We start from the raw sequence: 27898 nt of genomic DNA on the forward strand, positions 1-27898 counted from the left end.
ATTCGGTTTCTTTGCAGTAAGGGGAACATGTATTTATTCATTATTATGAGAAAACAGCCTCAAAGATTAAGCCATCGTTTGGAACTAATGTATTTATAGTTTTCTAGGTTTAGACATGACGAGAAAGATAAAATGTTTGAATATTTCCCAGGTAAATTTAACAATGTATCTTCTATTTATTCTCTCTTGTATCAGAAGATGAATATAACTTTCCATTGGATAACACTCTACTTCTATGGAGTTGGATCGCAGAGTGAAATTCGAGCGGCTTAGAATTCTATAAAGCTCTAGAGGTATTGGCACTCAAAAAAAATGTTAAGCTAAGAGGGCAAATAGCCCAGTTTTTTTAAAAAAATATAAAAAGTTAAGCTATTTATAAAAATACTAGTTAAAAATTTGACACTGTCAGTGGATCATTCTTTTTCTCAAAATAAATTTATGAGTTAATTTGTTATACTTGTGTGCAAGAGGGATATTGATCGTTTGCGACGGAAACAGAATCCGTCACCAAATCCATGTCAACATTTTGCGACTGACGATAAGTTCGTCACGACTGCTTGTGATGGAAATTAAATTGGTCATGACTATATTGCAACGGAGAGTAGATCCGTCACAAAACTAAATAAGCGAAATTGTGACGGACCGTAGTCCGTCACTATGTATTAGCACTGCGATAAATCCGTCACAAAGTCCTTGTAAACAAGGTAAGTTTAGCGACGGAAGACTAGGGAGGTCTGTCGCAAACTCCATCAACCATCATTGGACGAAAGTGTTTGTAAATCTGTGACGGAATTTCCCTATCTATGTTTCCGTCACTAATTCCGTATCAAACCAAGGATTGTGTGACGGATTCGTTTTCCATCGCAAACAACCCCATGGTAAATTGTTTAGTTTTTTGCATTATTTAAAAAAAAACCCAAATAGCCTACATATAAGTAGTGATGGATGGAAAAAATAGATAAGGTGGACGAAAATTTAACACATTAAATAAAAATTATTATTCTATTAATAAAAATTATTTTTTTTGGAGACCGACCGCTCTATTTTTTCCTACCAAGATCCGTTCTTGTGTCACATTTACATCTATTTTGTAATAAGTAGATGACCAATAACACATTTACATCTATTTTGTAATTACTATTAGAAATTTTTAGCACATTTTTCTCATTTTAACCATAGATATAGATATCCTCCATTGAAGCAATCCTATTCAACGCAGGTGTGGTGAAAGTAAAAAATGCCCAAGAGTAATTTTTTTTAGCACTTAAATAACAATGATAGTTAATTTTTCACTTGGTGGAGTTAGTTAAATAAAATAATATGATTTCAAAAAAAATATAAATAAAATAATATCATTTAAGGAGAGTTTTTTTTTTTAATCTCAAATTGTAAAATAGAAATTCTATTAGGCTAGTGGGCTGTTAGTGGCTAAATGTTGAAAAAATAATACTTGTAAATACCTAATATGTTCGACTAAATTATATTGGCCCCCAATCATATTTTGGCAGGTTCCACATTCACTTCTTTGTTTTTTTATAAGCGCTTTCACTTCTGTATGACTCATGAATTTCAACAAATAAGAGGTAATTTGTTAAAAAGATCATGACAAGGTGGAAATTTTCCATAATAAAATATTGTCATCTTTTGCAATGTATCAATAATCATCTACAATCACCAAAAGGACAGATAAGCTCCAATCACATGCATAAGTCTCTCTAATCATATCTCAGGCACTTGGTTTATTTCCTGTCTTGTACATTTCATCAACGACATTCTGTGCACAAAAAGATTGTAGTCAGTTCTAAAATAATGACAAAAGCATCATAGTTCTGAATACAAGTAAATGGATTGACATTTTCTACATTTATTCCACTTTACTATCCATTTCTCTTCATATCGAGCAAAATAAATCCAGAGAATTTGACAATTTATACCTGATAGTATTTAAGCAACTGGGGTCTCTTCTTCTTATACGTTGGTGTGATAAGGTCATGTTCCATGTCAAATGGAACCGGGTCAAGATGAACAGCTCTTATAAACTCAAAACCTTTCAACTGCAAAAACAATGACAGATCAAAAAAAGATTCAATTGATGTATTCGTGCAACTTGCAAACACAAATATATAATATATAATATAACAAATTGCAGAAGTATTAAGTGATTTAAACTAAATAGGACCTTCTTTTCCTTAGCAATCTTCGAGAGCTCTCCGAGTATGTAACTTTTTGCCCTAGAATCTTCACAGAGAGAGTTGAAGTCCCCGGTTATACCATTTTCCTCTGCCCAAAGCTCAAGTGCTTGCTTGGTGGGGTTAATAACAGCAACAAGGAAGGACTCAAAACTGCTTCCATAGATCCATATCTAGAACAGAAGGGGGAAAGTTAATAAAGCCTCACAACATAAGCTTTGGTTCTTGACAGAAGCTAAAAGTAAAACTTCGACACATTTTTTGCACTGACTAAAACCTTTTGATATGATTTATAAATTTGTGTCATAACAATTACAGTACAAATATATTTCTCAAGAATAGTATTAGCCTTAGCTTTTTACATGATTGATGATCATACTGAGATACATAATGCAAGCACTAATAGACTTAGGACTACGACTAACATATAGGTAGATATGGTGATGGTGAAATTTTCTAGAAATAAAATGTGTGTACCACAAGTAACATCAATGCAATTTGAATATGTATAGGCATGTAATGAAAAAGTCCAATACTATATGCATACATAAAGATGCAATTGACCTCATTTGTTTCATGCTAATGGCACAACTTGAGTAAGTATATTTTTTTTTTGGAAAGCAACTTGAGTATGTATATGAAATACGACTGAACTTAAGTAGTTTGACTAACAATTTTTGCTATAAATATCCTTTCTTTGCTTTTTATTAGCAAGATATAATCTTTACATATGGGTTGGGTAGGGGGAGGTCCAGAGATCGATTCCTGGCGGGTGCAATTTATCTTTCTGATGTACCAAAAAAAAAAAAAGAAATTACATTCATTATAGTAAGAGCTAAAAAACGATTGATAGGGTTTGCATGACATACAGATTCAATGGCCGACACTTGAACATAAATATTCTCCAGGTTTTCAACAGCAACATATTCTCCTTGTGAAAGCTTAAATATATTCTTCTTCCGATCAATAATTTTCATGGTTCCGTTAGGTTGCCATTCTCCAATATCGCCTGATTAATAGATCACGCATGAAATAAATATGGTCATCCCACCAATATAAAAACAGGATCACGATCCTCTCATATCTAAAAAAATTGACCATGTCATTTTTTAACATATAACCATTAATTTTATTTTATTCTTTTAATTATTACACACAAAAATCAATGTCGAGACTGTGAAACTTAACATGATTAAGCTTTTTTACAATTGAGAGGATCTTTTTCCATAAAAACATGTATTATATATAACATTGGAAAACATAAATGAACAAACCTGTATGGAACCATCCATCAACCATAGCCTCTTTCATGAGGTCTTCACGTTTGTAGTACCCTGAAAACAGGGTACTTCCCCTTACACAGATTTCACCTCTCGGTGTGCTTGCAAGGGCATCATATCCCATTTCAGGAACAGATTCCAGGCACACATCCACATATGGTACAGGAGGGCCCACTGTACCAAGCATATTTGGTTCATTTGGCAATGAGACAAAGGTTCCAGCGCAGGTTTCAGTTAGACCTGTTTTCATTTGAACAAAAATTGAAGTCCGCGTTATAGTATCAGGGCTGAAATGAAATTCATATTCTAAACCATCACTTGCACTGAACTCCTCTGAGATTTATCACTCTTGCACTGTCATCCCCTTCTAGTTTACGCAATCCACTGACCTCCTTCATACACCATTTAGAATAATAGAAGGATGCTGAGTGTTATGATGATTAATCTTAGGGGAAGTCAATGCAATAATGATAAACCTCACTGGACATCGTAGCAATTTGCCTTATTCTAAAAGTAGCATATGCATATTATGGTTACAAAACTATTTGTGCAAAACTCAGGAGACAGCACATCAAAATAACTTCCATCTTTAGTCACAATTTAAAGTTTCAGTGTTGAGATCCACTTGGAAGGTATGAGACTTGGGTCCCACATCGGAAGTATGGGATTCTAATGTGGGGTTTATAAGACCTTGAGCTTTCCAACTACAATAGCTAGCTTTGTGGGTCTCTCAAGGTTTTATCAATTGGTATCTGAGTCTTTCACTATGTCACTCAACCGCAAACAAGCGAGGCGGGTGGTGACCCCTGCATTGCAGTCTTCGCAGGACTAGTTAAAAGGGATAGTGGACAGCCAGCCCATGTAAGTGCCAGGTCTGCAGAGCATGGTGGGATGTTAAGATCCACTTGCAGGGTATGAGACTTGGGTCTCACATTAGAAGTATGAGATTCTAATGTGGCGTTAGCTTTTCTGGCATGACTCTCCCCAGGTTCTTACCCGTCAGTCAGACGTTATTAAATCAATATTATTGAATACAAAAACCGAAGAAGAAAGTGATGGTATGGTGTGAATAGATAGTTCAAATTTGAACAAGAGCATACCAAATCCTTGTAGAATATGAGCACAAGTCACCACCCGCAGGAAACTTTCCACATGTTTGGAGAGAGGTGCTGCTCCAGACAAAATAATACGTACATTTCCCCCTAAAGCTTGTTTTACCTAATCAAGTTGCAAATATACTATAAGTACAATATTTTTTGTGATAGGTTCTACTCATACAAAGAAGGTAGTGAACGAATGAAACTACACCACCTTACTAAATACAATTTTGTCAAATAGTGGAGATGCTTCTCGATGTGTTTGCCCTCTCTTCATCATGTTATATGACTTGCTGCAAATTATTACACCATAAATATCAAAATAATGTTGTAATGCTCGGTGAAAGACAACAATAATTTTGATATGTAATAACAACGCCAATGATGATAATGGTGACTTAAATAGAAATTCTAATAAATATAAGTCATACTTGTATCATATCTTATAGCGAAACCCTGACAAAGTTTGTTATGATTTGGTCAGGACTCAATAAATGATATATAAAAGCGCAACACTTACAATGTGTAGGCAAAATTGAACATTGTCTGTTTTACAAAGCCCCCTGAAGAAATCCTTTGTGTCAAACCTGTACAACAAATGAAAGTTTGAGAATTTTTAATGCATTGCCTTTTGTTTCTGGCGAGGAGAACAAAAACTATTCAAAAAAATGGATTAAGAGACAATGCGTTTAAGAAAAAGGTCACTTGAATGATTAAGAAATAAAGTATATAGCACTTATGTTCTTCCTGAAATGATAATTTGGTCATCAACACCACATGGTGTTGGAAAGATAACAAAAGCTTAATTACCTGAGTGCACTCTATCAAGCACACGGGGAACAGCAACAAAAATTGTTGGTTTTAGCTCTGCAATGTCTTCCAATAGCAATTTGACATCCTATAGGCATTGCATGCATAAATAGTGATCATATCATTATCAAATGCAAGGTTTGACTTTTATTGAGAAAAAACAAAATTGAAAGTACAATAATCACATCAAGCCTTCATTCAGTAATGAAAGATTTAACACATACCCCACGCCAAAAGCCTATTGAAGCACCATTCAATATCATTGCCTCCTCAATGACCCTATCAAAAATGTGTGCAAGAGGAAGGTATGATAGGTATACATCTTTCTCATTCAGCTGCAGACAGGAAAAAAATTTAGGAATGTTAGGAAACTCAACGATAAACATTCATTATCCTAAATCTAAAAATATTTGCAGAGCCTCCAGATTAGAGAAACAATATCCGCAAGTTGAATGGAAGGAAGTTATATTTTAGAATTCTTTGGGCATTCATGTACTAACAAGTAAGATCAAGGAGTAAGAGAAGAAAAGTAATTACTTGTTCATTACGACTCCCCAACACTGCATTAATCCCAGCTAAGATTGTAATAATGCTCTCATTTGATATCATTACTCCCTTGGGATCCCCTGTAGTTCCACTCGTATACATTATTGTACAAATGTCACTTCTCTTTTTAGTAGGAAGATCAAAACTCTGATTACGACCCTGCAAGAAACTTGAAAAACTTGAATGAGAATATGAAATATCCATAGAAACAAATAACTTTCCTCTAGTCATTTTTTAGTTGAGTGTTACCAAATAGTTACATATTTTAAACCGGAAAAAAGTCCTTATGTTGTCACTGCCATTGAAAGAAAACAACACTCACTAATCAATCAGGTCGATAGAGATAATAGTAAAAATCTGTGTTAAAAGTAATTGTGGATCCTGTCAAGTGATTGTAGAAAGAAAGACTGTGGTGTTAAATTTTACAGCTAATAGTAGAAAACAAGTTATAGTATGTCATGAATAACCCACCACTTCTAAAAATTCATCCCATGAATATATTGTCAACCCAAACTTCTCAACTTCTTCCCTTTGTTCAGGAGTAACCTTTCCGAAGCTCACAAGTGCTACACGTATAAAGAAATAGATAAATAGAGGTAATTGCTTCTTTCCATGAATATACTAAATTACATATTCAACGAAAGGAATGTGTAGAATTAGTGAAACTTACTCTTGAGATGCTTTGTTGCATTTGGAAATGTCTTGAATAGCTGAAATGTTAGAAATAAGTATACGATTAAGACTGACTATTTAGAGAAAATTGTCAAACACACTTTCTAATCCTTTCTAACACACTGTTATAGCATAGATGATTTCAATAGGTGAACCTCAGGAATCTTCTTTTCTTCCACAAATGCAATTGAGATCTCTGCATGGCATATAATAAATTCAACAGCCCCAGCACCTAAGAAGACATATATAGGAGTGTGAAAACCAATCATAATTAACATCTTAAAATTAGATATTAAAATAAGAGTATTGCTTATTGACACGAAAGGTTAAGAGGCACGACATGCACACCTACATTTTTTATTTTTATTTTGGGCGTGATGAAGAGTTTGTTTTATTTTATCTTTTAGAAACATGATTTACTATCAATTGAACGTGCCGTGCTGTGTCGTCACCAAATGTGTCGTGCGATATAGCAATACTCTTAAAATAATAAGATGAAATATATCAATGGTTAAGCACTAAAAAGAATCTAAGAACTCTTTGTACATTTTAGTTCAGAATGAATAATACAAGTGACTACTTCCTCTACATTCATTCTCAATATGCAACATTACCAAAATGCGTGTACACGTACCTAACGTATCATATAAAGGAACACAGTACAATCCATGAGCATTGCAGGCCTGCACTTATGTTGCAATATGTTAAAAATTGAGAGGATAGAAGTTAGTTTAGCAACATCAAAAGTGGCTATCAGTATTAAAACAGAGATTCATAAATGAAGCAAAGTTTTTCTTTCTAAAATTGCTTTTCCTTCTTCTCTATTCAAAACAGATCATAAGAAAACTGAAACGTAAAATTAACAAAACAGTAAAAGTAGAAACAATAATGAATATACAAGACAAATACATACAAAAAACCGAGATTTAAATACACCCCAAACATCCAAAGAACAGAGTAGAAAGAAACTATATGGAAAAAAAAAGACAACATAAAGGAAAGAAGTTCAAAATAAAATGTACCTCCATGCTCATAACCCATTCTGCGCAATTGGCACCATAAATACCACATTTTACTCCCTGTAATCCGACAAACTATTAAGTAAGCTTAAATACACAAACAGAATGAAAAGATAAATCTAAAAAATAAAATATCATGGTACTTCATGAAGATATAATAGTGAATTGCTAAGAAAATATTTTCAAAGTAAATTAATTAGGAGGGTTTTGAATTTGTCTTTGGTACGAAAACAAAACAATGCACGTCAATGTTGATAGTAAATTACAAATAATTGTGCTAGTGAACAACACATTGTGCAGTGAGAATCAAAAAAATTGAGTATCATACTAAAGTAGATAAGAGTATTCAAACAAGTGAAAGCAAAAATGCTTTCATTTTGGGGAAAATAAGCACTGGTGACTTACATATCCATGACCACAAGCACGAATAGAATTTCCAACATTCACCACCAAATCATACACCTCTTTGTAAGTTTGCCACTTGTAATTGCCAGGCTACAAAGAATGTGATAAAAAACTTCAAAATTGGCAACACATTTTCAAGATATAACAAAATGAAAAGAAAGTGAGAGAGAGTTTACATTTCCATTCACGATTTCCCGGCGACCAAGCATTGGTTTTGTCGGATACTTCTCAACTGCCAGCCTGTTTAGGCACAAAAAATATCAGAACTAAAATGAATATCTAACCTCTTATCAAATATTGTTATGTCATTCAAATAAAATATTTCTACAACACTTTTCACAATACGACTTTGGCTATGTGGTTTTTTACCTGTATTACATTGTTGTTATAAGACTTTTTATAATCAATGTTGTTCTGGTAACACATGGAAAGCAAAGAAGCTTGCATTAACTTTTATTGTGATTATCATCAATTCCATTACATGTGATGAGTGGATTGACATACAAACATGGTTTGGCTTGTTTTGTTTTGTCATGTCGTGTGCATGTCAAAATAAGAAAAGAACATGTTGAACAATGAAACGGACCTGAAAATGTCCCAACAGGTATCAAGACCAGGGATGGGAGGAGGAACAGGATCCTTGGATATGATGCTACGGTACACAGGGCCCATGGATGGCTTCCCTTCTCCGCCATCTTTCGCTTTCTCCACCTCAACGATGAATCTTTCTTCCGCCATGAAATCTCGATCTCCCTCTACACCACCTCAATAGATGCAAATGCAATGCAAGGAAAAAATAAACGAACAAAGGGGTGACCACCACGGAATGGACACAAATAGCACTATTTGGGTTGTGTTCACAGTTGTTATATTAAATTTGTTACGTGGGAGACAGTTTTGATTGGTCAACAATTTCAGGTCATCACACTTTTTATCTCTATCCTGTAGCTAGTTAGTTACTAACTTCGACGTATTCTTTCTTAATTAAATTTTAATTTTGCATTTACTTTTAATTTTTAATGTCTTAATTTCTCAATTACATAGTGTTATTTTGAGTTTCTTTTATGGATTAAACGAGTATGGTTTATAGTGATAATGCATATCCATTCAACTCTTTTTTTATCACATTCAAAGTTATTTTTAAGAGCAAATTTTGTACAAAAGTAGCAAATAATTCTATGTGTTGCTTGCGTAATTTTAATTTTTAAAACTATCATCTCATCTTATCATAAAACTCAAGTTAATATGTTTTTATTTTTTGATTTTTGACTATTCTTATTTATAGTCACCTAATTCTAAACTATGAACTCAAATTAAGATAAAAAAATATTCTTTAAAAAAGTGTTTTCAATTATTTTAAATTTTCCAACCTTACATTGTTTTTTTTTTCGTTACACCAACCTTACATTGTTTTAATGAGTTACTTTTATTTTTAATTTAATTATTTTGAAGAAAAACGTGGTTGCACGAAAGTTGAGAGTGATGACTGATCATCACATTGACATGCATTCATGAAAAACTCAAAGCAGTAATATATAGTGGTAGAAGATTGAAAGATTAAGCTCATGCTCAATAATTTTTTAGGTGGATTAGAAAACGATTTTTTTTTTGAAATTGGAAAAAGAAAATGAATATCATTTATTTGGGTGAGTGGAGGTCAGAGCCCATACTTAGCATTTCTGCAAGGTTAGTGATAAATTAGTAACTTGTCTTAAACGGTTACACATTTGATTTTGTATTTACATCGAAAAGATAAAATACACCATACAGAGATTGTTCCCTAGACCTCCATTACCCAACCCAATGACATTTTTGGTTTAATATATCACACTGTATTATGTCTTGAAAAACTACTTACTTTTTAGTTTTTATATTGAAATATTCCCGTCTTTAGAAAATTATTTTATATCTCTATTTTGTTAAGGTTTTTCATGTGATTGAAACATATGCATTGGATTGCAAGGTCTCCATAAACAATGTTTGGTCCAGACTTTTAGCGTTTGTTTGGTAAGAAAGTAGAAAATCGTGATAAAAAATTCAGTATAAATAAAAAGGTAACAAAATGAGTAAATTTTAATTTTTTTGGTATGAGAGAATAATAAACTTATCTCCCCTCTTATTTGATTGGACAAAAAGTGAAGGAAAATATAAGTATGGTTTTAAAAGACATCTCTATCCCTATATCTAATCTAACAAAAATAAATTATTGTTGTACGTCGCATAATTAAATTTAAATTTACCTTAGCTAAGTAACCCTTTGCACAACGTGGTAGTTGATTTACCTTATTTCTCTAAGGCAAATAATCAATTGGAGTAATCAATTTGGCCTAAAAAAATTTGGAGTAGTCAATTATTTAATCTTGGAATATATATACAGCAATCGATCTGCATCTCCATCCAAAATTAGAAGCCTCATCGATTTGGTTTCTGATTACTAGTAAAGACAACTGGACCAAATGCTTCCACATAGGTCAGTCATCTCGTGGGTAGCTCGGTTGTTAAATTTTAAATATTTAAAGCCAAAACCTTGATTTCCTTTAAAAAAAAACTTTTGTTTTGCAACTAATGATTGTACATCAAATCAAGCAAAAACCTTGACTCTGTAAACTAATGAAGCCTTAACTCTGAGTTAAGCAGTCGTTCACTGAAAGCCGACCCAAAGGCAACCAAAAGATGCAATCACAGTAGTTGAAGATGTACAAGAAATGCGGACCACAAGGAGCTAAAGAAGGACATGTGTTTCTAAACAAAGTTGGATTCATGGGAAGAAAACGTTGAGGGACGAACTCAACCAACTGAGGATTGAAAGTATAACAGTAAACGACCAACTATGCAGGAAGTTGCAAATTGGGACCAGCCTTAATGAAAATGGGCAGCATAATTGAAAGAAGCTCATTAAGCAGCTCATCCCAGTCGGTCGGATTCATCATCGTCATCTCTCATAAAGGCTAGCATCGCTACCTTGTATACCGTTATGCCAAATTGGTACCTTACTGGATCAATATTTATCAAGGTGACAAAGACAGGCTAAAGATACACTTCGCCTTTTTAAGGCTCGATGTCTTGGGGGTTGTGGACCAGTATGGCCGATTTTCCACATCAGGTCGGGCATATTCTCATACAGGGACTCCGGACTAGGCTAGCGCTTCCACATAGGTTGGTCATACTCACATACAAGGGACTAGGCTGAGTTCCCACATTAGGTCGGTTATACTCTCATATAGGAGACCAGGCAAGCATTTCCAGTACAGGTCTGCCATTAAACCAGCAAGGAGTATTAGGCAGACCTGGCTGCAGGAGACAAGCACGTGACAACAGTGCGATAATCAGGCCAAGGGTAGCCTAGAAGTTAGGAGCACGTTTTATAGGCATTATTAAATGATTTGAAAACAAAAGGGGGTGAATTGATGCCCATTAATGAGGGGACGTGTGTACTACGGTAGAGAAATCCTTGAGAAGGCATGCTCATTTTTGTATTGTAGGTCTAAATTGGATCGTTATGTATCTTCAAGATAGTAAGAGGGAAGCACATTGTGGAGTAAAAAATGCTTCGTGTGCTCGGAAGATCAGCTTTTCATTTCTAACTCTAAAAGATCCACTTTTACATGCTTTGATTTCTTTCCTTCAATTCCTTCTCTTCACCCCTTTGCATTTGAATCAGTGCATTGAAAAAAAACACAGAAAAGTGAGATTTCTCTGAGAGCCCTGCCAAGTGCAATCTCATATTCACAACATGGGAAACCAGGGCTACTCTATGTCTATTACTATATTTGAATCAGCTTCTATTTTCTTCCAAAAGAAGATTTCAGGATCCACCTTTGGTACCACATTCTGGCACGGAGACCATTAGATGGTACATATGAGAGAGATAGGGAGCAGAATCGTATCTGGCAGTGGTTCTTCGGATCGAACACAGATTCTCGGCCCCGTCGTTTGGCTTCCACCAGCAACCATATGTCTATTAGCATGTTTGAATCAACTTTCATTTCCTCATAATCAATCCTAGCACCCAGAAGCTACTCATAAGCTTTTCCCCAAAATTCATTCTTGTTTTATAATCGATTGTAGAAAGATTTCCAAATATGCACTATGCTTATCTTTTCTATTGTTTATCTTTTTTATAATATAGGGTGATTTTAGTGTTTCCACAAAGAAATTATTTAACCTAATCCTATAATGAAATATTGATTTCATATAACAGACTACAAGCATCAAGACTAGACAAATAATACGCAAAAGCTCATCATATACCTTAATGCTTTGATCAGTTTGATGGTAACACGTCCACGGGCATTCAAATAACGCTATCAGCTGGGAGTTTCACGTTCCCCCTGAACAAAACTGCAGATATAAATCACAGTCAAAGAACAAGTCATGGAAGAAAACTAATATACAATGGAAGCGAAATGAACAAGAGTAAACTGCATTATATGCAAAAGGTAAAGATTTTCCAGACATAAAAATATGTCTAGCTTGCTATAACATACATCGAATTTCAATTTGCATCAAGCCATCAACCAAGGAGTCAGGACTCAGCATACAGCAAGCCAAGTATACTGTTCTGAAAGTTACACCATGAAATTATCATTCCGGAAAGCTCATCAGTTGCCAAATCGATCTCTTCCCCATGGAGGCCTCCGGCTACAAGCTCCATTGTTCTGCACACGATTCTTCTGCCTTGACAAAACTCTCAATCTTTGCTCCTTCAAGTTTGTAAACAGTGAATCCAGTATCTGAGGCTTTTGCTTGGCCATTATGTTAACATCGTCATGCTGCTGCCGGGGGGAAGGTAGTGGCTGCCACATACAAAATACAAATACACCAAAAAAATTAATCTTTGCACATCAATGATCCCCACTTCTTCTGAGGGAGCGTCGTTAATCTTAACTATGCATGTTAAGTGACTAAGTGAACAAATAAAAAGTAGAAGGTTCAGTCAAACTCCATGACCTTTTCTTTTCTCATTTTTTATGATACTGAGCTCCCCTTATAACCATAAATATGAACGGTCAATTCACTAATGCTACTAAAACCTTTCCTTATGTTTTCAAGCTTTTAAAACCATACTTCCACCTTACACAACAGAGGCAACCACCATGGTAACACGTTTAAAAACCATATTCAATTCAGAATGGCTAGGCAAGCCAGCTTAAAATAATCATCACTCAGTATCAGTGATATTCACTGGAAGCATTCTTTCCTTGAAGATTTTAAGATATTTAAAAACAAATGTACAACACATAGCTAGAAAACAAGCACTGGACTCAGGAAAAACAACAACTGCCACACCTTAGCAGCAAAACCTCCACCAGCAGCTCTTCTATGACTCATAGGAATGTAAAACCTGTAGTCATGAAGAAAATAGAATACATGAACAGTAGAAACGTGATGTACTCGAGAGATTCCTCAAGAGTAATGACTAGCGTCTGACATGCTCGTGAGTCATGACCAAGGAAAATTTGTCTTAGAAACACCACTCATGAATCTTTTACTAAAAAAAGTTTATGCTCTTTGCTATGTACATTGTTTTTAGTAGGATTAATTTAATGACACCGGCCAAATATTTGGGGAACAACTTCCAAATCTCCACAAAAAATTTTGAGTCACAATGTGCACTGCAGTTTGTGCTATCAGTAGCCAACAACTTGTATGAAGCTTATTACAGACCAAGATCAATTTACCAGCATGGAGGCTATCAAGCAATTAGACCAATTAAGTAAGGCTTCCTAGCTAACTTCTTCACCACAACAATTTTCCGTTACTGAGATATAGCAACGAATCAACGATATCTGGCTTGGTAACTAGGGTATCATTTTCCATAAGAAAAAAACCCTATGCACCCTTGTTTAGTTCTAAAGGAGCTTGAATTGAAACAAAAATGTTTAGAGCATCATCATCTCACTAAAACATTTACCAGTCTACCAGATTCAGAAACACACCACCCAAATTACTTGATTGCCAATCACAAAACAAAACAAAAATACCTCCAGACAAATTCACATCAAATTGACTAAAGATTCTGGAAATTTGACCTTCTTTCCGCAACAACCCCCTGATCAAGACATTCAAGCTTGCAAATGTAAGAAATTAAGTTCACGCAAACAACACAAGCTAGAACTGAAAATGGAATTATGCTTCATGAACTCACACACTTGTCTAAGAGCAGATCTCGACTCCGTATAGCACCGCACCATAGCAGATTCATCTTGATGAGTAAGGGCGTTCGACAACGTTTTGCTCTTGTTCTGTACAGGCATAATGCAGAAGAACCCTTATTAGCAAGCTAGAGAGAGAGAGAGAGAGAGAGAGAGAGAGAGAGCAGAAAAAGAGCGCAAAGTTGAAAACTGAATTGGTTCAATTTCAATTTCAAATTTATAGAGTACTTGCTTTGCTTTCACACAAGCTTGCGCGCTGAGATGAAATCCCGTTGCTATTTTCGATTTTTTTATATAACTTTTTGTTAGCTATTTTTTTAATACAAGCTTGCAATGCAAGTATTTGTTTTGTGTTAAGCTTTTCAAATGTCGTAAAGAAAAATATTCTGCTATTATATGCCGTCACAAATAATTTTACATGATGATTTAGAATATGTATTCTTATAAATTTTTGAGTAAAGTACACTCACCCCCCTTAAGGTTTGTTAGAATTACACTCCACCCCATTCTTATCTAAAATCTACATCCCACCCCATTTTATATAGAGGCAAATTTAGTGACGAAAAATATTTTTCATTAATAATTAGTTATTATTTAAATTGTTAATCAATAATTTCAAAAAAAAAAATCAATATAATCCAATAAATTTAAAAATGAAAACATCACAATCCTCCTCATTCTCTCAATCGCGTTTTTCCTCCGTAAATTCATAATGCAAATTATGCAATAGCACACCTGCCCGATTTACAAACCATATCTCGAACATAGTGAAACATGCTTGTGTTTTCATATTTGGTAATAATTCAATTTTAATCAAAATAATCTCTTTATACCTCCAATTTTCAAAATTGGGTTGTAGGCCAAAAAAGCAACACAAATGGGTGAAGAAAATAGAGAAACAAAATTATGAAAATATGAAGTGGATCTGAGGTTATTAGAGCCCAACGAGGCGGTGGAGCATCGTTTTTAACAAAATCCAACAATATCTAAGACCAACAGAGCGTTCGCTCACAACTTCAAGGGGTGAAATTCACAAGAAGTAGTTGAACAAGTGGCTTTAGGGATGTGCGATTCACGTTCTGGGGTTCAGGTCGCAACAAAACTTTGAGGCATGGAGGTGCCATGGGGTTTCACATTGTGGGACAGTGGAGCCGTGTTAAAGGGAGTAAAGGCTTGGTGGTGGCCGTTTGTGGTGAGAAATATGATTTGGAGATAGATGGGACGTGGACTTAACAGACAGAGTGAATGGTTTTTTTAAATTTAATTCAGTAAAATTATTTTCATAAATTAATGTATGATAGTGTATATGCATTAAATTTATTTAAATTTTTACTAATTAGTAATTAGTTTTTAGTAGTGAAGAATTTGTTTTCGTCACTAAAATTTGTCTTTATAAAAAATGGGGTGGAGTGTAGATTTTTAAAAAGAATGGGGTGGAGTGTCATTCTTGCAAATCTTGAGGGGGGTGAGTGTATTTTACTCTAAATTTTTATATCCAGCTTATGACATAGTGCAAATGAGTTATTAATGTTGAGATTTTCTTGTATATTGAAAATGGTTAAGAGCTGATTTCTCAAGAATTCAGTTTAATCAAAAATCAGTTTTTGAGGTTGGTAATTGTCACGTTGAGTGGGCTCGAGAGAAAGAAAACCCTAGTAATGTTTAGAAACTTGTATATAAATATTGTATGAATTTCCAAACACAATTACCTTTGTGAAGTTCAACATTTTAATTTTGTTACAGCAATGTGTCATCGCTGCTTAGCCTATTCAAATAGAAAAATAATAGCTAAACACCACATGCATTTGAGATGTATATCACCGAAAAAATACAAAGAGATGTGAATGCGATTGATCCTGTGATGAGAAATAAAGAAAGAGATAGAGGAGTGTGGTTGATAAGAGATTGAAGAAAATCATGATTGAGAAGATAGTTGACCTGTTTTGACCCATAGATGGGTAACATAAAAAGATATTGTCACACATTGTTTTCATTCAACCAATGAAATAATGCAAATTCTACATAAGTGAAATACATAGTGTTCGTTCAAAAAAAGAAATATATAGTGCTAAAGATATTACTATAGGATTGATCTCAGTTTCCTGACAAATAATTTATTCCGAAGGCTCACTCTATTATGCCAAATGGAGCTTATATAGAAAACAAAAGGGGGATGAGAGGACGAATCAGTTGACACCATAAACCCACTTCTCTGCATTGCTAGTGAAATTAACCAACTCCTCTGGCTTAAACCACAACTTAATCTCATCCTTGGCAGTCTCCGGACCATCGCTCCCATGGATGATATTTCTGCAGGGACACGCGATAATCAGATTATTAGCATGTTTGGATTAGTTTCTTTATCATTAGAATCAATTCTGAAACTCATAAGCTACTTATAGAAGCTCTTCATCAGAATTGATTATGTGTTCTGAATCAATTGTGAAAGAGTTTCCAATCATCTACTGTGATTATGACCAAAAAAATGGACAATGTAAATATAAAGAGAATCTAGCATGTTTCTTTGCAATCAAGTACCTTCCAACAACAACAGCTAGATCACCCCTAATGGTTCCAGGTTGTGATTTCTGAGGATCTGTCGCTCCAATTAGTTTTCGGCCATAGGTGATAACTCCCTCTCCTTCCCACACCTATGACAACAATATTTGAGAAACAAAAAAAGGCATATTAGGAACATAAACTAGTTTGATTCCTTAAGGCCAGAGATTGAGTCTTTTCTAACCATTGCAATAACAGGGCCAGAGCTTAGGAATTCACACAGCCCATTGAAGAATGGTCTTTCTTTCAGGTCGTGATAATGCTTTTGGGCAAATTCCTTTGAAGGAATCAATACTTTAATTCCAACAAGCTTGAACCCTTTCCTCTCAAAACGAGAAATAATCTCAGAAATCTGGAAAAAGAAAAATTCTCAGATGGGGATTAGAATGTACAAAACGATAACAAGTGCAGATAAAGTTGCATCTACACATGTTTCACAAACAAATCATAAAGAAGTGCAAGAATGTAGTTTCACTTTACCAGCCCTCTCTGCACTCCATCAGGCTTAATGGCAATGAAAGTACGCTCCAGCTGAGTAGTAAAAAGTGAACACATGATTTGCATATTTTAATCACATCAAGAAAGAAAGCAAGCAAGCAAATCATTACAAGAAAAATTTTATGTTACCTCAGCAGCATGCACCTCCTGATCTTGAAGCATGTAAGCTACAAATCATTATAAGAAAAAGGTAAAATAAAATTAGCAGTTGAATATCTGGTGTAAGGATGCAATTTAAAACAAAACAATGCGAACTGGTGAAATTTAGGATTAGGCTACTTTAAAGGGTAAAGTAAGCTATCGCATCCATTGATAGAGAAAATCAATAATTGAGATTATGATCATATACTTACCAATATATAATAAACTCTAATGTCCTTTAGATAACATTATTTTTTTAATCAACCGTTGTAGTCACTAACTTTACCCTCTAAAGTGAACCAAAATATAAATATTTAAAAGGATAAGCATGGGTTGCTTACATTAGACGCATGTTTGAAATTTTGAAATGGGTTCACAATATAGGGGATCATAAGGGAAGTAAAAAAGACTAGTTATGTTACTATTACATCAAAAACCTTAATTTTATCCCCAATGCACCAGTGAAGTGCAATTGATGTGGAAGAGATCTCGGAAGCGCCGATGCTAAAGTTAAGCAAGGCACAAGGCTCATCTTCCATTTCTAACAAACACACAATACATAGTACATAGTACCTACTAAAATCTTCATACCCCAAATCAACATCTTCTTTTTAGATATGGAGAAATACATAACCAATTAACCACAAATAGTAGTTCACAAACTAGTCTGCAGGATAAGAAATTGTAATTGGTAATTCATAGAAAATAATGTAATATGCATTGGTTTATCTTCATGAACCTAAGCAGTAGCCAAAACATAAAGTAGGATTTGTTTCAATAGTTATTATTATAGACCAAACCTGCAGCAGGAAGAGCAAGAGCTCCTGAAACCCATGTTGCAGATCCACTTCCAGAACCACCCCTCCCATAATAGGAAGCCAAAACAGGAGCCTTAGAGCTGAATGAAACAGCTGCTGCAGCCGCAACAGCGCGTCCTTCTGTAAACGTGATGATTCATGAGCTCAAACATCTCAGGGAAACACAATCTAGATTGAAAATGCAGATTTACAGAGAAGATTTACTGAAATATACATACAAATCCCACAAAGAAGGATAAGAAACTGAGAATAATAGCAATTTTTTAGATCAAATATGAAGACATTATGATTAGAACAAATTGAGATTTCAAATCAGATATGGATTTTGAATATATATTTAGGAAATGAAATGAAGAAGAATGAGAATGAGGTAGTTACGAGAGTGGTAGAAACGAGAGGCGGTGGTGGAAGCAGAGAGAAGGGACCTCGCGGCTTTGGAAATGCGTGAGGCCATCTTCACCGGCGAGAACTACAGAGATAATGCTCAGTCGCAGTGAAAGGATGAAGAAGATGAAGAGTAAATACAGAGAAAAATGCGAGGTGTGGTGACTGGTGAGGGATCAAATATGGTATGGGATGTGATATCAATGTGATTGGTGCTAACGTATGGGCCCTATTCTGTACTTTTTTGCACTTTCCTCCCTTGTTTTATGTTCATTGTCAATTTTGGTACTTGGTTTCATGGTTTGGGGTGGGTGGGTGAAATTGGAAATTTGAGACTTTTTAAACTATTTTTCTCTAGAAAAGATTTAAACATTGGAAAAAAAACTAAAATGAGATATGATAATGAACTCTGCATGTGTTCAAATACCGGTTATATGTTACATGAGCAATTTTTCATCTCATTTCAAATGTAGAGTTTCATTTACTTATTATCTCGAAGTAAGTATTAATGTTCATCTGCGTTAGCTAGTTCCCTGGTGGTTAGTTGGATTGGAATTGGAATATCTTCAATATCAATAAGTCATGGGTTCAAATCGCAAAACGTTCATATGTGCTCATGACAATAGATATCATAATAGGGCATAGATCATGTGAATGGAGCTACATGCTTCAAGTATATAACCAAGACCTAATGACATCGGACAATGGACGCAGTGATTTAAGATGGTTGTTTGAATTCATCATTCCAAAGCTCAATAGAACTCTTTCGGAGATATTTGACTTTTACCATACATGAGTTTGAATTGTGAGATCAAATTAGTAGTATATAGAAAAAATAGAATCTGGATCCTCTCCTGCAGGTTTTTCCATCCAGCCCCTGCTGCAATAACAATAGCCATCAGATTCATCTTGTGGTTCAGAATATTCTAGTCCTAAAATTATAATAGTTATATAATGAAAGTTAATTTCAGCTGTAAGATTAATCTAGTGGTTGAAACTATATAGGGCTTTCTCCAAACATAAACCCAACTAACACCCAATCTTTGTTGTCGTTCACAGTCGTCCTGAGAGAAGCTCCTCCTCTCAATGACCCTGTTCCGATCAACGACAACCGCTCCTCCTCTCACTGTGCTTCTTCTGGTCTATCACCCTTATGTGTCGCGAGCGCCTTGGTCGGTTGTGGGGAGTTCATGGCGACAAGAAAGCACCTGGAAGCCCACCACCGCAAGAGACCGTTTGCCGCTGCGGTTGCAGTTCTGATCAGTGACCTTGCATTTTTATCCAAAATTTGGTATTCGGTGCTTGCATTCTTTTAACAGAGAACAATAAAATTTCAATTAGCTTTTATCTTGGGGCATTCATACATTTCAATTTGCTGTCAATTTGAGCAAATTGTGGTGGTGGAATCATGACAGATGCATGCAACTAAATTCATATAATCAATGCTATTGATTACTGTTGTTCTATGTTTTTTTTATAAGAAAAAGGTTACGATTCAAAATGTTTTTGCTCGCATGTGGGGTTAGTGGGGGAATTAACTGCCTTAACCTTACTGTTGACGTGAATTGCTATATGTGTAGGTTTATTTCACTGTGTTAACTCAACTATGATCCTAGTTGTAGTAATAAGCCTCTTGGAGAGACACTTCCAATAATTTAAAAGAAAAGGCACCAAAAGTCTAGCATTTTATCAAATGCATCCTATATATAGAGGTGTAAACAAGTGATTGTGTATGGTAAAAGAATTGAGGAACAATTCTCTATAGATTCTTTTGTCTTGGAAAATGATTGTGAACTGAAACTTGTCAAATACTTTTCGTGCCAATGCTTCATTTGGACAAAAAGTACCATTCTCATTTCCTCTCCTGATGGAAATACCTTCTCCAATTGGTGGAGGAATCGCCAGAAAGAAGTAAAAAAATGTTAAAAAGACAAGACTACTAGAAAAGACAATTTCTTGGGAGCCTCTTGAAGTTTTCTTATCATTGATTACTGCCTGCGTGGTTCACATGTTAGTGTTCCAAAAATGACACTCACAAGAGTGTCATCATGTACATTGACACAATGCCATATTTAGAGGGAAAATGGGTTAAATATCAAATCATCATCAATGTCTACTTTCCCCTTGGTTATTGTTAGACGGTGATTTACAAATTGTACCTATGGATATGGCTGTGATAAAGGTAGTGACCACAGCAGATTACAACAGATAAGATCTGAAAATCCTCCAAAAGGGATCCCATTCCCTGCAGTTCAAAATTAACTGCATATAATCTTCACTATTGGTAACTTTTCTTACATATAAAAATGAAAACTTAAAAAGCAAATAAAACTTAACAGCCATTGATTTTGGAACTACATGTTGTGCAGATGCAATTCCAACTGCAGTTCAATTCTGTTCCTACCAAAAAGCATGCCCTTCTTTTTCTGACAGAAAAAGCTTTCCAAATTTGTCCTACCTTCTTAGTGCATGTTTGGTTTCGCATTTGTGTCGGAAAATACACATCCCAACATATCAACAGAGAAGTGAGACTTAGCACAATCAAATTGAATTCAAGGGAAATCCAAACATACACTTCAAATAATTTAGGCCTCTTCTAGTTTCTCAACCACCAACCACCTCATTACATTGGAGACTGCAATTCATTTTCTCCTCCGCAAGATAGTGTAGTGTACCTTGGGCTCATAACAATGAACCAAAGATCAAAGAAGTATAGGTGTTTTTATTATTCTTTGCTCTCTTTTTTTCCTCTCTTCAAAGTGCAACATTACTCAAACAGTGTAGGATCCTTCCAAGATTCTAGATCAACAGCGCTCATTGTTCAGGTACAAGCACACTCAGCTTTTACACTTCATACTTCAATATCATAAACTCTAATTGCGTACATATGGAAAGGTACCAAAATTGCAAGGTTTAAAACCTAATGACTCACATAAGTCCTAGAATGAGCCAAAAGTGGAAAATAAAGAATTAGCCTTCTTTCATTTGCTCAATATATCTCAAGACATGTTAGTGAAATATTCACAAAGTACCTTACATTTCAAGCCACTAATACTAACCAAACAAGTAAAGTGTTACTTCTCAATAGAACCGTTAGGAACTGATGTATCAGATTTCAGTTTGCAGTGCTGTTGTAGAGCTGATAACCAAGAGTCCACCTAAAAACAGAATAATGCAGGGACATCATTCGACACAATAATATATGTGAGGAAATATACACACTATATTTAGAAGTTTAACTAAATTAAAATGATGATGTAAATCACTTAGGAAATAATAATAAAATGACAACAACTACGAAGAATCAAATTATATTGGACACACCTGTATCATAGAGTTGCTTGAGCACTCGTAGCGTAACCCATGACAAGTTAAGATATAAAAGGCATATCGAACATCATCATCTTCACGCTTAAAACATGGCAATCTCCCTACTTCAACAATATCAGATAGAAGAGTTGAGTCCTGAGGGCTTATATCTGCAAAAAAAAAAATCCTTTATCATCAAACAAGCATTGTTGCCTTGTAAATAGAATCCAATCTTCTGAAAGCTTGAGAAGAAAATATACTCAATTGAGCTAACCAGAGGATTTTCTTTTTCAAAGAGATTAATAAAAAGGATTTGGGATTGTTAGTTCTTTGCATGATATGGCTGGACCTCCTCGACTAAGCTGTCAAAAGTATATTCCCTGTTGTTCCTACTCTTATAATTAAATTTGGCTGGACCTGTGGCTTATAAAGCCTCTCACAGCTAAAGACATGGATATAAATAATTCTGGAGCCTTCTAACAGCTTAATCTTTTCCGAGTCATCGTTTTTTACAGGTTTTAATTCGAACAAGCATGACATCACATCACATATATTACACATCTAACATCTTTAATAGTAATGAAGATTCAGTATATGAGTTACTGATTTGAGAGAAAGAAAGCCAATCACAAAATTAGAGCAAGTATTGGAAACTGTATTAGCCAATAGAGAATATGATTTTTTCATAATTCCAGAAATATATTTAAAAAATTATGAAAAAGGAGTTGCACAAATTGGTGATTAAGAGGCTTCTAATACTTCCATTTCTCGTTTTCCTCGAAAAAAAAAAACACAAATGCAATTCATCTACACAAAAATAAGGTTAGCCCAGTAAATTTGATGTTCTGATTAGGACTATCATCCGTTTAAGTCTATGTGAAAAAATGAAAACTAAGACTAGTAGGAAGAGAAGAATTGGAGGGAGAAAGAAGGAACAGCGCTAACTAAATTACCTGTAGACAATAAATATAAGAATATACATGTTCCATGGAGAACGACAAAGCGAGGAAGCCAATCATCTACTTCAGTATCATCTATAGGTGGAAGTTCTCCTGGCAGTGTTGCCCATCTCTACAGAGAAAGGATGAAAACAAATTAGTACCGACTTGTTCGGTAAAATAAAATATCGAATAAAAAAACAATGAAATGTAAATTAATGCAGAGCAGGACAATTAGTACAGTTCGAATGTATAAATAGCCAGATAGACAAGCTGACCGCAAAACTTCATCAACATGTTCCAACCTGTGTAAAACAAAATTATTTAAATAAGATATTTATTTAGGAAAAACATATTGGTGTATCTTAAGGATAATACCAAGAAGAGAGGGTTAAGTAGATATTAAACAGCAAAGTTCCCTTGTTTCTCAAGTAGCAATTTCAACTCCAATGAAAACTAAAGGGTAGCTGACTCTAACAAACCAGGAAAAGTCACTAGTAAGGAGTGAAGTGGAGGACAATGAAAGAAGAAGGAATTTGAAACTCATTTTATTCATATTACTCCAAAAGTCACAAATGTCACTCCAAATCGAATGCTAGCATCTAAATCCAAATTTTTCTTCATTAATCAATGACTTCAATACACTAGAGATGGAAAAACAAAAGAAGAAAGATAACATAGAGAAAACAGATAATTAATTAACATTTATATCATAACAGCAAATCCCTTAATAGTCTGAAGGTGAAGATCACTCACCGGGCTTTCAAGAGAGCTTCCCTCTCATCTATATCAGCAAGCTCCTGTCGAAGTGACTCTAGTTCCGCAGCCGTTAGCTCAACCTGAAACATAAGTTTGTATTGGTAGGATATAACAGAACCTTCACCAATGACAAAAGATGCACAGCACAAAAGCTGCTCAAATCAAACCTTTTCCTGACCTCCAGTATCGGACCCCCATGGCAGCCCCCGAAGAGTAAACAAGTTCAACATAAGACGTGTCCTACATTTTCTCCGAGTCCACAGATGGCGTGAGGACCTAAAGTAAGCTAAATTCAGTAACTTATTTCAAATGAACTCAAAGAAAGTCTCGCAATAACTTTTCTATTATTTTTTCATTCTACTTCTTTTTTAACTAAGAAACAGTACCTCGAAGATTGATCGGTTCCAGGTTCTGTAATAGAACTAGAAGATGTTCTGCTCACAGGAGATTCTATACTTGATTCTGGAAGTTGAAAGTGATCAGGGATGATTTTTAATTTTGCAGGACTATCCATGAAACTGAGCTTCTTTGGGAAAGAGCGGCAAGCGTATATTTGTTGATGAAAGTAGTGATAATGTGTTGAAGGATGATTTATCCTGAAACCGGAACAACAGCAACAAGTTATAACAGCAGTATTGCCATCACTTCCCATCAATAAGTCAGAACTTGCTAACAAGTTTTGCTCAGTATGCAACCTAAAGTCATTTCAGCATTATGGGGAAAGAAACATAAATGTTTGAAAACAAAAAATGTAATCACAAAAACCTAAAAACTAGGATGTGAGTATGTGAGGAAATAAATTAAAGAAAAACACCAAAGAGTGAAAACCGAAAGCAAGTAAGAGTCACAGGCATATTAAACTAGATCAACCTATGTTCGCTGATTTACAAACCCCAATTCTGCAGACTGAACAACAGAACAAGGATCATAGGATAAAAAAGCATGGAAAGATGCCATAACAAATTATTGGGTCAATTATTAAATTGAACATGTGATACAAGAGCTACAGCTTGTTAGTTTTCAACTGCGAAACAAGATTAAGCAGAAGAGAACAAGATACAATAAATAAATTAGTGAAAGCAAAGAGAGAGTTGAATTTGCATACCGGTTGGAGAAGACGATGATGGATGCACGTAAACACACTTTACTTTGTCTCCTTTGCGCAAATAGAAAGAAGACGCGGGTGTTTGTTCGGTTTGCTATTGTGATTATCGCGAAAACACACTTTTACCAATACCAATAAGCAACTACTACAATTTATATGTTTTCTTCTATGCACATATAGTTCACTTCTGGACTATGTTGTTGTGTTCTTTTGAGAATGAAAAAAATATATGTCAAATGCAAACTGGAGAGAAAATAAAAATAAAATATTTACTAACAAGTTAGGTAGTTATCACATTGTATAAAAAAAGTTAGTTATCACATGGACAATCAATTTTTTTTTAATATTTTAAAAAATAATTAAGAATGTGAAATAGAATATGATAAATACTTTTAAACAATAAAATACTATTAATAAGACCTATAAAGCATTAATTTCAAAAATAAAATAAAATAAAGCATGTGTTTAAATCAAAAGTTTAGCTTAAAAAAAATTCGCGTGGAGGTTCATATATTTTAGCTAACATAATCAAATGGTCTTTGATAAGGGCTAATTTGTTTCTTGAGTCATTTTACTCAAATTTCTATATTCTCGTTAATATTATTAAGTTTTAAAAAATTGATAGTTACGTATAAATAATAGCAATGTTTAAGAACTAAGATAGTATTTTATTCTCAAATATGCGAATTAAGATATGCCAGCTCGATTAATCATAATTGAGATGATAGCGACTAGCAAGGTGTTTGTTTAATCTACAAACTGCAACATTAAACTTTTCATGTTTTTACTTTATTTTGAAAAAAAATCTCATACTTTTCTATCATCTGTAAGGGAGGATTACAACATTTGATTCGGGATAGACACCTTAAATCCCTTTTCTTTGGGGAGGGAGGGTTACTAATTAGCTGTGTTCTGCTGTTAAGCTTAACTCGAGTGCCTTCTGTCAAGGTAAATTGGTTAGTTGAAGAAGTAATAGCATTGATAAAATGCTTTTCAAATTCAATCCTGTCCTTGGACCAAAAAAACAAATTCAATCCTGTCTGTATTCCATTATTAACGATGGTGATTTGTATCAGAGAACTGCTTTAACATAGCACTCAAGCAAGAAAAAGAAAAAGCCACCATTGTAGGTGAACTTTGATGAATCACAGCTGTAGAGAGTTAAAAATACAGTTCATTTTTCAGAACACAGTCCGAGTCATGACTAGAAGCAGCCACCCAACTGCCAAAAGTCCAGAAATTTCAGTTAGAAACAGAAACAGAACAAAAGACAACCAAATCAAGTTTGTGATGCAATATGAATTGATTCCAAGTTATTATAAATGGCGCCAGTATGAATTAAGCAAATACCAAGCTTTACGAAATCCACCATAATTTTTATTTGCAAATAATAAGCAAACAAGAGAAAAGAAACACGAAACATGAAAACAGCCTGATAAATACACTATACTCCTGAAGGAAGAATAGTTCTTTCCCCGTGAGAATTCAAATGTTCTATTCCACCCCCTTCCCAAAATTCTTATATTGTCTCTTCCAATTAGCCATTGTGGATTTTGTATAATAAGTGTTAACTTTTTGCTCATTTACCTATTCTTTCTAGTTTAATCCCTGCCTGGATGAAGTTCACTAGAAGCCTAACTAGTAGCACACTTATATAGTAGCTCATGCAATTAGCAAGGTAAGCAAGATCCTAACCCTTTGTTAGTCCATAAATGTATTCTGTTATGAGAAAAAGTAACAGGTGTGACCAGCAAATGTGAATGACCTAGCAGTAACAAGGAGATCTCACATACCAGAACTGCCTCAATCTCCTCATTAGACACGGGAGTTCGTTTGGGCTGAAGAGAGGCCTTCCCTCCGAGTGTTGTTGAAGCCTTTGAACTTGAAAAGAATGATGAACTAGCATCACTTGCTGAAGACAAAGCTGGAGCCTCAGATGCAGAACCTACAATGAAATTTTTAAATAGAATTGAAATATTGACCCGGAAATAATTAAGCAAAAACTCAGTCACTCATCTCAATGATCTAACTTTAATTTGATAGTATCAACCACAACAATAACAACAACAGCTACCAAACTTAGTTAACTAAGTGAATCAACCCCTCCTATTAGACTCTAAAAACAGCCAAAATTTCAGTAAATTCATTTGATACTATTATCAACCAGAATTGCAACATAATCAAAAGGTAAATCTAGATTAAACAGAGACCCAACTATAAAAAAAATTAAATATAACATACTAATCCTCCATAAAATTTAACCTTTTTTATCAACCAGTTTTTCCTATGAAACTAAAATCTCATGATAGGAATAATTTTTACATGTAAGACTATGGATTTTGTCTTGTGCAGCAATACACTTTCACTGCCACTGATCATTGATTGGTCCTAAAATTTGGGATTATTAACATGAATCTTCTTCAAGGGTTTCCTGAATAAACATAATACTACCATGCTTTTGTACAGAATCAGCATATAACAAAACTGCATCGCTATATATCATACAAATTGGGGTAAGATTAGGCTCAAATCATTGATTGAAGGGAAACTACAAGGATATGAATGAAATACGAATTTTCTCCAAGAAAAAAGGAAATTAGACTGAAAAATAAATGGAAATTGGAGAGGGAAAGAGGAAAAAAGTAGGAACCAGAGGATTTGGAATGTCTGTTAGGAAACTTGATGCGAGGTATTCTCTTCAAAGCGTGAGCTCCACCCATCTCTGACGCTGACGCTGATAGTCTTCGTCTTCGTCTTCGTCTCCGTCTCCGATTTCAAAATCAAACAACTCTCTCACGCATGACACAACGCTGTGTATCACATTCACGCCACACATGTGAACCATGTCCACCGTTGATCGTTCATTACGTCTTGGACCCACGTAAAGCCCAATTTCTTATGTGGACTCTCAATTAAGTTTCCCAATCCCTCGGCATCATGGGCATTAGGGCCAAATTATTTATTGCATTAGGTAGTGGTACATTTTTTTTCTTATAGGCAAATATGTTTGTTGTTAGTAAATTAGTATAAATTATTTATTCTTATGATTTGAACATTGATCTTTGATCTACAATCACGCTTAACTCAACTGTGTGAGCTACCCATTCCCCAGGTAGGGGTACATACGGGTTGGTTTTGATCGGTTCCTGATACAAGTAAAATTCGAACCAATTAAATTAAAGAGGATCGGGTTGGTTCAATTTGGATTTCATAT

General features: G+C 34.7%; 3 protein-coding genes across 5 annotated transcripts; all 3 read right to left on the reverse strand.

Moving 5' to 3' along the window:
- Window positions 1-1450: 1450 nt before the first annotated feature.
- Window positions 1451-14328, reverse strand: LOC130710492 (long chain acyl-CoA synthetase 4-like). 3 transcript variants are annotated; one of them, XM_057559779.1, is made up of 24 exons: window positions 14167-14328; window positions 14003-14070; window positions 13308-13362; window positions 12506-12814; window positions 12270-12359; window positions 8605-8773; window positions 8195-8258; window positions 8019-8108; window positions 7617-7673; window positions 7229-7277; window positions 6750-6826; window positions 6593-6632; window positions 6394-6488; window positions 5914-6081; window positions 5601-5711; window positions 5377-5464; window positions 5087-5153; window positions 4781-4859; window positions 4570-4687; window positions 3464-3709; window positions 3059-3198; window positions 2180-2362; window positions 1935-2054; window positions 1451-1774 (listed from the first exon to the last, which is right to left on the reverse strand). In XM_057559779.1, the coding sequence occupies exons 6-24, from the start codon at window positions 8754-8756 to the stop codon at window positions 1727-1729; spliced, it is 1992 nt and encodes a 663-aa protein (XP_057415762.1). In that variant the 5' UTR covers window positions 8757-8773; window positions 12270-12359; window positions 12506-12814; window positions 13308-13362; window positions 14003-14070; window positions 14167-14328; the 3' UTR covers window positions 1451-1726. The 3 variants fall into 3 exon arrangements, with proteins under 3 accessions (XP_057415762.1, XP_057415760.1, XP_057415759.1); XM_057559777.1 differs by having other exon boundaries at window positions 8605-8782; XM_057559776.1 differs by lacking the exons at window positions 12270-12359; window positions 12506-12814; window positions 13308-13362; window positions 14003-14070; window positions 14167-14328 and having other exon boundaries at window positions 8605-9199.
- A 1817-nt stretch (window positions 14329-16145) lies between these two features.
- Window positions 16146-24642, reverse strand: LOC130715818 (uncharacterized). The gene is made up of 14 exons (XM_057565942.1): window positions 23966-24642; window positions 23747-23855; window positions 23577-23659; window positions 23062-23125; window positions 22836-22953; window positions 21898-22052; window positions 21675-21731; window positions 18568-18643; window positions 18172-18309; window positions 17360-17397; window positions 17213-17263; window positions 16917-17084; window positions 16712-16824; window positions 16146-16483 (listed from the first exon to the last, which is right to left on the reverse strand). The coding sequence occupies exons 1-14, from the start codon at window positions 24229-24231 to the stop codon at window positions 16360-16362; spliced, it is 1560 nt and encodes a 519-aa protein (XP_057421925.1). The 5' UTR covers window positions 24232-24642; the 3' UTR covers window positions 16146-16359.
- Window positions 24643-25662: 1020 nt separating this feature from the next.
- Window positions 25663-27524, reverse strand: LOC130715817 (uncharacterized). The gene is made up of 3 exons (XM_057565941.1): window positions 27335-27524; window positions 26478-26629; window positions 25663-25906 (listed from the first exon to the last, which is right to left on the reverse strand). The coding sequence occupies exons 1-3, from the start codon at window positions 27402-27404 to the stop codon at window positions 25889-25891; spliced, it is 240 nt and encodes a 79-aa protein (XP_057421924.1). The 5' UTR covers window positions 27405-27524; the 3' UTR covers window positions 25663-25888.
- Between the last annotated feature and the right edge of the window lie 374 nt (window positions 27525-27898).

Source organism: Lotus japonicus, chromosome 4 (genome assembly GCF_012489685.1).
Source record: "Lotus japonicus ecotype B-129 chromosome 4, LjGifu_v1.2".
Lineage (NCBI taxonomy): Eukaryota > Viridiplantae > Streptophyta > Magnoliopsida > Fabales > Fabaceae > Lotus > Lotus japonicus.

Bases quoted from the DNA above. Each gene is read 5' to 3' on its own strand.
- LOC130715817 (XM_057565941.1), bottom strand. From the start codon at position 27,404: ATGGGTGGAGCTCACGCTTTGAAGAGAATACCTCGCATCAAGTTTCCT. The intron at 26,630-27,334 runs GTTCCTACTTTT...ATTTCATTGTAG, and splicing joins CAGACATTCCAAATCCTCTG to GTTCTGCATCTGAGGCTCCA.
- LOC130710492 (XM_057559779.1), bottom strand. From the start codon at position 8,756: ATGGCGGAAGAAAGATTCATCGTTGAGGTGGAGAAAGCGAAAGATGGC. The intron at 6,082-6,393 runs GTGGGTTATTCA...AGTTTCTTGCAG, and splicing joins GGGATGAATTTTTAGAAGTG to GGTCGTAATCAGAGTTTTGA. The intron at 3,710-4,569 runs GTATGCTCTTGT...AAATGAAAACAG, and splicing joins TCATATTCTACAAGGATTTG to GTCTAACTGAAACCTGCGCT.
- LOC130715818 (XM_057565942.1), bottom strand. From the start codon at position 24,231: ATGGGAAGTGATGGCAATACTGCTGTTATAACTTGTTGCTGTTGTTCC. The intron at 23,660-23,746 runs GTTTGATTTGAG...CTTATGTTTCAG, and splicing joins ATACTGGAGGTCAGGAAAAG to GTTGAGCTAACGGCTGCGGA. The intron at 22,053-22,835 runs GTAATTTAGTTA...TTTTTTTTGCAG, and splicing joins CTTATATTTATTGTCTACAG to ATATAAGCCCTCAGGACTCA.